Here is an 8,539-nt window from a genome sequence, read left to right on the forward strand (position 1 = left end):
GGGGGGGGGGGGGGGGGGGGGGGAATAAGCAGTCTGCTTCATTTATCAACGCTCAGACCGGGATTGGCCAGGACAGCTTACACAACAGTCTCACTCAAAGTCAAATTGGGTAAAGTGGGGAGCGTTTCTCATCAGCTTATTTGTTGAAAGCCATGTGATATTAATATCGGAAATTCCATTATTGCTATCAGTACCAAGAAAAGCTGACACAGCTCAGGACTAGACTTGACTGCTGATATCACGGTTATGATCAATGACGATTTACTGGATGTCATTGAAAAATTATGTCACATTATCTTTGACTGTTTATTATACAGTTCACTCCGGATAATCGCAACATTTCCCAAGAAACATAATTAATTCTATATAAAAGTCACTGGTTAATGGAAGAAATCGTGACAGGTCGAGAGTGAGCGGGATTTAATGCCACATTAGTGTCATCACTCTGGTTTAGACAAAAGAGTTGTTCGGGTTTGTGACGTCATCTGTGGCCATTAAATAGGAGGCAAGAGGACGGGTATAGTTTTTACAACAGGTAGACAAAGATAATTGTAAAGAGATATCCTTTGTTTTGAGACAACTGTGCTCTTTGACCAACGAGTTTGGAGCTTATATTCTCCCATCACGACTAATCTCTTTGACTCTTAAAAATGTTGAGAACAAAAGAGTGAAAGTTAATCAAATCTGAATAAGATGTCGTCTTGTATCTAAGCTGCTTTTGCTTGAAAAAATATATAAAGGGCTGCCATATGGTATTTATTTTAATCATATTGCTCAGTATGTGATGGAATAAGAACAATGTTTACAACAACAGGTTTGAGTTTACCATATGTGTACGATGTTGGGATAGTGGACTAGAAATTCAACTTCGGTTAATCGCAACATTTTCGCTGTTTCCATCGTGTTGTGATTATCCAGAGTGGACTGTACATTACGTGATATCTCTGCATTTTCATTGGCTGTTGTGTTTAACTTCACTGCAGGATATCTTAACCGTATATAAATTGTATTCATTATTGTTGGTATCAATGGTTAAAACCATCTTATGGTAAAATTTATGTCGATATAGGCGATTTTTATTTACTGATGTTAAATAGCAAAAAAATAAATAAAATGGGACTTGATGTCATGTCAATATATCCGCTCTGCATTGTATCTTTTTAAATAAGAAATAAAAACTGATTCCATAATGTATAAGTATAAAGGAAGAAAGACAGGAAAACACTTGAAGATCAGGGTTACCTCACATGAGCATGCTCAGCTTTTTGGCTTCTCTCAAGAGTGTGCTTGTGCTAGAATTAGAATCCAATGAATACTGTATATATGGATCAGCCTTGGACCGGTTTAAATAAACTTTTCTCTGCCATAGTGGCCTTCTTTCCTCACCTCCATAAACCCCCCTCCCCCCTGCTAAACAAGCAAAAAAATTAGACTTACCAAATGACTACATGCATGCGTCATTGATTTATTTTAAAAGTCACATAATCCATTTTCATGAACAGGGGACTGAAATCATTTGTGAGGTGCTCTAGGGAAATGATCCACATGTCGCAAGATGTATGTACTTTTGAGATGGTTAATTGAAATGAAAGGTGTTTTGGGACTTTCCAATAAAAATTGGGAGTTACCAATAATATAAGCTGTTAATTTCTGCATTCTTTCACAAAATTATTTAAGTAAAATTTGTGCTTTGCACTTCGATTTGAAACTGTTTTTCTAAAGTTACTTTTCATTATCTGCACCAATTGGCCATAACTCAGCCAATGTTTTTACAATTTTTTCATGAAATACACGCAATATAGCAAAATGTCATATCATATCAATGTTTAATCAATTACCCAATTTCTACAAAATACGACATGAGCACCTCATCCTTTTTTACTTGTAAATCAGCTTTTGTTCAATACTATAACTTTTAAGTTTTATATTAATCCCATTTGACAGGGATCATTTTATGTCTGTATTTGATTCTCTTGGTATTTACTTCCATTCTCTTACTCTTAACTAATTTTTGGGTGCTCATGAGCTCAAGTAAATTCCAGATCTATAATTTTAAAACATTTTGACTATCCAACTGTAAAAAAAAAATGGAAAAAGCCAACTCAACTCCAAAGGATGCAATCCACCACGAGTAATAGAATAAATGAGAAACCCAAAGCTTAATCTTTTATAAAGAATGATTTAATTTAAAAAGTTACTGTCCCCCCTGTTGACAAACTCGATCCACAATTGAATTAAAAACTTTTGAATTTGTTAACACATTGTAAACTCTTCGTCAGTATATTGCAAATTCTTACACACATGTATATATCAACAGTGAAATAAAAGCGCATGATATGCCAATATGCCAACATCAGCCATCTACCATAAAATGTATACAGACACACGCACAAACACAAGAAGATAAAAAATAATTATTCATCCTCGTTGACAGGAGGGAGAGTCAATTTGTAGATATTGAATAGTGTCAACAGGAAGCCACAGCTCACGACTCCGACCAGGACACGATACACATCTAAATCATAAGGCATCTTCTGCCATACAACTTTGCCATCATTGATCTGTGGGATATAAAGTAAAAATGTAATTATTGTCATTCTTTCAATTGATGAGCTAAGTGAAAAATAAACACAAAGGTAATTTTTCTGACCATTGGGCTGGGAAAAGAATACCGTACTATCAATGTACAATGCAGTCTTAAATTAATGACAAAAAGGAAAATTTTAAAATGTAACACCTCAAACAAAATCATATATAAAAGTAAACAAGTTTAAGTACGGTAAATTGAAAGTCCAGATGAATGTCATTTATTCTTTTGGGGCTGTTTTTGAAAAGAACAAGTGATTAGGCATAAATTTTAAACAAAGGATTTTTTTTTTCAATCTTGGAGAATCTTAAAGATATCATTTATCTTCCATGTGACATAGTCTCAGTCCGCAGAATTATGTATAAATTAAAAAAAAATTATGAGCATAGTTATGGAAGCCAAAACCATAAATTATGAAAAAGGTATGTCCATTCATCAAACTGTAAAAAGGATCACCTGCAGTGTAGACAGATACGCACATACGTGACTGGCAATGTCACAGTAAATCATCAGTGGCTGAAATCACCATGTCAAATTTTTAAAAAAGAAGGAAAAAAGACTTTAATTAATTTTGTGAAATTAGTTCGAGGAAGGAATGGAATGATAACAAAGAATAATAAGGAAAAAAAATTGGGACAATCGAGGTGGCTTGAGGAAACTGTGTGCTAGAGGAAACTGTGCTGGAGTGTAGCGTCATTGAGACTGGAATAGCACATTAAATAAAATACAAAATCGAATTAACAAAAAACAAAAACAAAAGAAAATACCCAAACATATTTTGACAAAAACTTACACAAAAGTGTGTTTGCAATTCCATCAATCTTTTATATCTTGGATTATTAGGGACAAGGCACGATCCCTTTGAGATCTTTGGGAGAGGATGGGCAAGGCTGCTCGCACGTCTAGCTAAAAAGAGGCCCAACATCTGCAAATTAGATGTGATGACAAAACATATTAAGTAGTCACACGTTTTATACATATACATATACATCGACGGTCCGATGATCTAACCTCTGAACTAGGTTTTTTTGCGAATCCGTTGATCAAAGCTCTAATGTCTATATCAGAGTTTCGCATCTGGGTTATCATGACGATCAATCCTCCGAGGTTTGATCAATGGGTTTTGAGATAAAGGAGCGTTGCTACTTATTCGCGATCCTCTGATCTAAGTACTTTTCTTAAGACTGTGTATTGAATTGTTTGAGATGTGACATGTCATTATTATTATTCTGGCACCGCGGTTTTTTGCACAGCTTGCAGCCGCAATACTAGGGAATATTTTCTGATTTGCATTGCAACCGCAAAATCTGCACGTTTTGCAAATTTTTGACAATTCTTTGATTCTTTTTTTTTTTTTTAAATTTGGATATTACCTTTTATTTAAGTTAAATAAAAGGTCATGTCCGGATTTTTTACTTCTTTATTATAACAATTTCATTAACAGCAATTTTTAATTGTAATTTTGTTTTCCCAACTTTGTGCCTATTTTCAAATCGGCATAATTTCTGGCAAAATTTGCCATTTTTTGTCCCATAATTTTGCATAATTTTGAGTTTCAAATTGTGTAATATTGCAGGGATATTTTATTACATGGGTTGCATGTAGTTAGTTGTTAGGTGTGAGTGTGATACAAAATTTAGAAACCTGCAAAATTTGTGCAAAATTTACTTATTTTCTTCAGCAAAAATCATCATTTTCTTTTCAAAATTTTGAAATATTTTTTTTTTTAAACCGCGGGGTCAGATTATTATAATTATTATTATTAGTGTTATCATTATTAGTGTCATTATTATTATTATTATTGTTGTTGTTGTTGTTATTATTATTATTATTATTATCATCATCATCAGGTTGTGGGAGATAGAAGTGACTAATCTTTTTTAGTTAAATAAACTTTAATTAAGATCAACTTTAAACCATTTAATATGATAGCAATCATTCATTTTAACCTCAGACAAAATTTCAGCAAATTTTCCATCGTCAGTTTTTTGTTACAATACGAACTACTGTATTTCTTTTGAAATCAAATAATTTTATTTTTAGTGTTTTCTCTTCCTTTTTTTTTTGTGTGACTTTTATTCTTATTTTTATTTTTTTCCTATTTTATTTTTGCTTTTGGTTTCATTTAAAAAAATATATTTCCTTTTTAAAGTCTGATACTGATAGATTAATTTTTTATTTGTGTTTGTGTGTGTGTATGTGTTGGGTGGGGGGTAATTTTTATAGGTAAAAATTTCAAACTGTGTTTTCAAATAAATGCAACATGAACTATAAACACAATACATATTTCATTATGTTTAATGCGAATAAATTTCTAATGGATACTAAGTAAGTGCTGAAGTTTTTGATTGTTCGAGCCTGTCAGTCACTCCAATCTAGCTCTAGTTTAAATCGAAATTTTTCTGTGTTTTCTCCATTGGATTGTTTTTAATTTTATATCAAATTGATTGTGATAAAACAGTGGATTTTATGGTGTTATTTACTGTTAAACCGAACAAGAATTTTTAGATAAAATTTAAAGAAAACAATTTTTTCAATACTGTATTAAATATTCTTACAAATCAGTTTTATTCATTGTGAACTGTTTTCATCCAAATATTATACAGTAGGAAACCAGTGTGCTATTTTAAAAACATCATAATTATTGACTAATTTTTCTCACCCAGCGAGTTTTAATTCACTTTTATGATAAGCAATGTAGGTCTTTGCTTACTGAGATGTACTCATGATTAAATTTTGATATCTGGCAACAATGGAGCAATTAAATAAATATGATAGCTCTGCACAACTCCATGCCCTGAGGACATATAATTTTAAACGTCCCGCGGTGCATAATTGAGTCATTGGATAAGACTCTATACTCACATTATCTTCCTGTACTCAAGTGTAAAATGAGTACCTGGCCGTTAACAGCGTTGTCTCAGTCGGGGGGAAAAATGGTAATAGTTCACTTCGCTTAATCGCACACTCCGCTTATAAGCTACACATTCCCAAAACACTTAATTTTTTCTAAATAATCGTTCCTATTAATTGCACACCATCTCCACCTAATCGCTACACCTTGATTGCACAGCCATATTAAATCAATGATGCTGTTCTCATTCCACACAACTTTTTGGTCGAAGCATTCAATCAATTCTTTACAATGAACTACAATATACCCATCAGTGGTGAACTGACATCTCATGAGCTTCCCAAAAAAAAACAATGCCTGGATAATGAAGATGAGGATGAGTCATCGGAATGAGACAAAACCACCCCTGACAAATACTGAAAAACTTGACAAATGATCTACATTGGCGGGATTGTAGACAAAGGTTTATAAACAGTTTGAACAGAATAGAAAGCAATCAACACTTCAAGATTATTATTCTTGCAAACAATAATGTCACATTTTGTGGTTGGTAAAACATGAAGAAGAAAATATAAATTATAAAAAAACAACAAACCCCCCCCCCCCCCCCCCCCCCAAAAAAAATTTTTTTTTTTAATTAAGAAACAAATAATCTAATGAGGATATGTCTTGAATATGACGGTCCCAGGCCCATAGAAAACCCATAAGGGAAGGTCCTACATGATTTGCCCATGTAAGCTGGGGCTTAGATGCTATTATTATTAGCTTCTCTGTGTAATCGACACACTAAGCTGAACTCCCAAGGATGTGCGATTAAGCGGAGTCGACTGTATCTCTTAAGAGGCATGATGTTCCGTTCTACTTGTTTAGTGTTGCTGTTGGCCAGGGACCCTTTGTAAAATGCTTTGAGCACGTTTAGTGGATATCGCTCTCCATAAAAGCTCAATGTTTTTCTTTCTTTTAGTTATTTTCTTTTTTTTTTTCTTTTTTTGTTTGTGCGTGGGTTTGTTAATTTTTTTTTTTTTTTTTTGTTAATCAAAATAATGTACCTCTTTTTGTGACAGGATCGGTTAGGGTTTAAAAGATGTTATGATATCAGGATAGCATCCGGTTGATGTATCATAGGGATGATGTGATATAATCTGGTGATTGTCATGATCGAGCCTTACACTCATACACCACCTATTGTCAACCAATTTATTTAAGGACAAAATCATTCTATATTCTTGATGGCGAGCAAAGTTTTGAAAAAAATTAGTGATGGAGGAGAACAGGTGCTCGGGGTATTATTTTTTTAAACAGCCAATAATGATTGCGAACATTATCATTACTAGTGTAGCTTCTGAACCATAACCTGAAGATGATGGGTTTGAATCCTAGCTGCAATGTACCTTTAGGAATTGATAATTTAGCAGTTGTAATATGTATAGATGCTCAAATAAATTATAATATTTTATATGCTAGATCTAGAGTCCAATGTCAATACAACTCTATAAAATGTGAAACAAATATTGTGGTTGTAATTCTAAACACCATTATTCTTTTTAATCCACAAAACCCCACTACCTACATAATTTACATGATGTACTTCGATCATTTTAAAAGAGGATATCGCTGTACTTCTCTGTCTACCATGAAATCAAAATCAGAGGCTTGATCACCTTGAAACATACAAATAAGAGGGCGCGGTTATCTCTGAAGTTGATATCAGAGGTTTGATTTTTGATCAACAGATTGGCTAAAAGGCTACTTCAGAGGTTAGATCAACAGGCCATCGATATTATATATATATATATATATATATATATATTATATATATATATATATATATATATATATATATATATATATATATATATATATATATAATATAGAGAGAGAGAGAGAGAGAGAGAGAGAGAGAGAGAATTATTTTCAAATTCCATAGTTTTTAGAGATGACTATCATTCTCTCTGATTCAAATTCATATTTTCAACAGCTGCCATGCACTTTTCATACCAAAAAAATACTCAGACAATAAATGTTAACAATCATCTCATTATTTTACATTTTCTATTATTTATTTTTATAATTCATTCAGTTTTAGTTTTGGAAGACCCCCAATGTAAGAATAAGGCCACACTGCGAGCGAAGTGAAGCGATTTCCATTATGTGAAATATGTGGCTTCACTGAGAGTGAGAGAGCGATCCATGCTCAATGAACGTTAATGTGTAATCATTTCTTTCAGAGTCTGCTGTGTCGACTGGAGCCGTTGTGTGCATCGGTCGATGTGAGCAAAGAAAAATGGTCAAATCTCTCTGCTTCACTGCTGATATGCCTGTCACCTCGCAGTGTTGCCTTGGCCTAAAAGTCCAATAACCGTGAGCCTGCCTGTTAGTTGAATAATTTAAAAAGGTGATTGTGACACACGTCTGCGCTAAAAAAAAAAAAAGAAATAATATTTACCTTGATACCAATCCTCAATTACAATAGGATTCTCTTTTTCAGGCGACGAAGAAAAAGTTTCAAATTAAGAATTGATTTTTAACGGTAAGAAGGGGGAAAAAGAGGAAGTTGATTGGGGTCACTTCCTGTCATCTAATGCTGAAGCGACGTAGACTACCGCAGTCAGTGGCGGCTGATATAGTTTATACAGTGGGCAAAGCTCTACTTATTATTATTATGTCAACTGTGACAATGATGAGGTTGCTGGTTTAAAAGGCTCTGGTTTTGGACAACGATGGTATCTTAATTAACCCTGTTGTTGTTGCTTTAAAAAAAAGAAATGAACAGCATTGTATATTTGAATTAATTGGATTCTCTTGGCGTAAGATGTATATTTGAATTAATTGGATTCTCTTGGCGTAACACAGTTCAGAAATCAACAGAACGTCTATTTTCATTACTTTAATCTGCTCCTCTTCTTTTTCGAATCAACCGACTGACTCTGTCAGATTGAGTATTGTTGTCTATGTGCTTATCCAAGAGAAACTACATGACGGTACTATCCTGTGTAGTTTTTAGGATATCTTTAAAGGTCTTAATATTGCTCAAAGGCTCGATAATCCTTTGTACAAAGTTATAATTTTAGCCACAGGAAATACTTCATGATAAGGTA

General features: G+C 33.3%; 1 protein-coding gene across 1 annotated transcript; it reads right to left on the reverse strand.

Annotated features, from left to right (window-relative positions):
* Window positions 1-2,159: 2,159 nt before the first annotated feature.
* LOC144972624 (uncharacterized) lies at window positions 2,160-8,019 on the reverse strand. The gene is made up of 3 exons (XM_078914081.1): window positions 7,888-8,019; window positions 3,381-3,512; window positions 2,160-2,561 (listed from the first exon to the last, which is right to left on the reverse strand). Exons 2-3 carry the CDS (start codon window positions 3,510-3,512, stop codon window positions 2,415-2,417), a joined length of 279 nt encoding a protein of 92 aa, XP_078770207.1. The 5' UTR covers window positions 7,888-8,019; the 3' UTR covers window positions 2,160-2,414.
* Between the last annotated feature and the right edge of the window lie 520 nt (window positions 8,020-8,539).

Source organism: Berghia stephanieae, chromosome 1 (genome assembly GCF_034508935.2).
Source record: "Berghia stephanieae isolate SIO BIC M18660-M18661 chromosome 1, UCSD_Bste_1.3, whole genome shotgun sequence".
NCBI classification, from domain to species: domain Eukaryota; kingdom Metazoa; phylum Mollusca; class Gastropoda; order Nudibranchia; family Aeolidiidae; genus Berghia; species Berghia stephanieae.

Bases quoted from the DNA above. Each gene is read 5' to 3' on its own strand.
- LOC144972624 (XM_078914081.1), bottom strand. From the start codon at position 3,512: ATGTTGGGCCTCTTTTTAGCTAGACGTGCGAGCAGCCTTGCCCATCCT. The intron at 2,562-3,380 runs GTAAGTTTTTGT...TATATCCCACAG, and splicing joins AATTGCAAACACACTTTTGT to ATCAATGATGGCAAAGTTGT.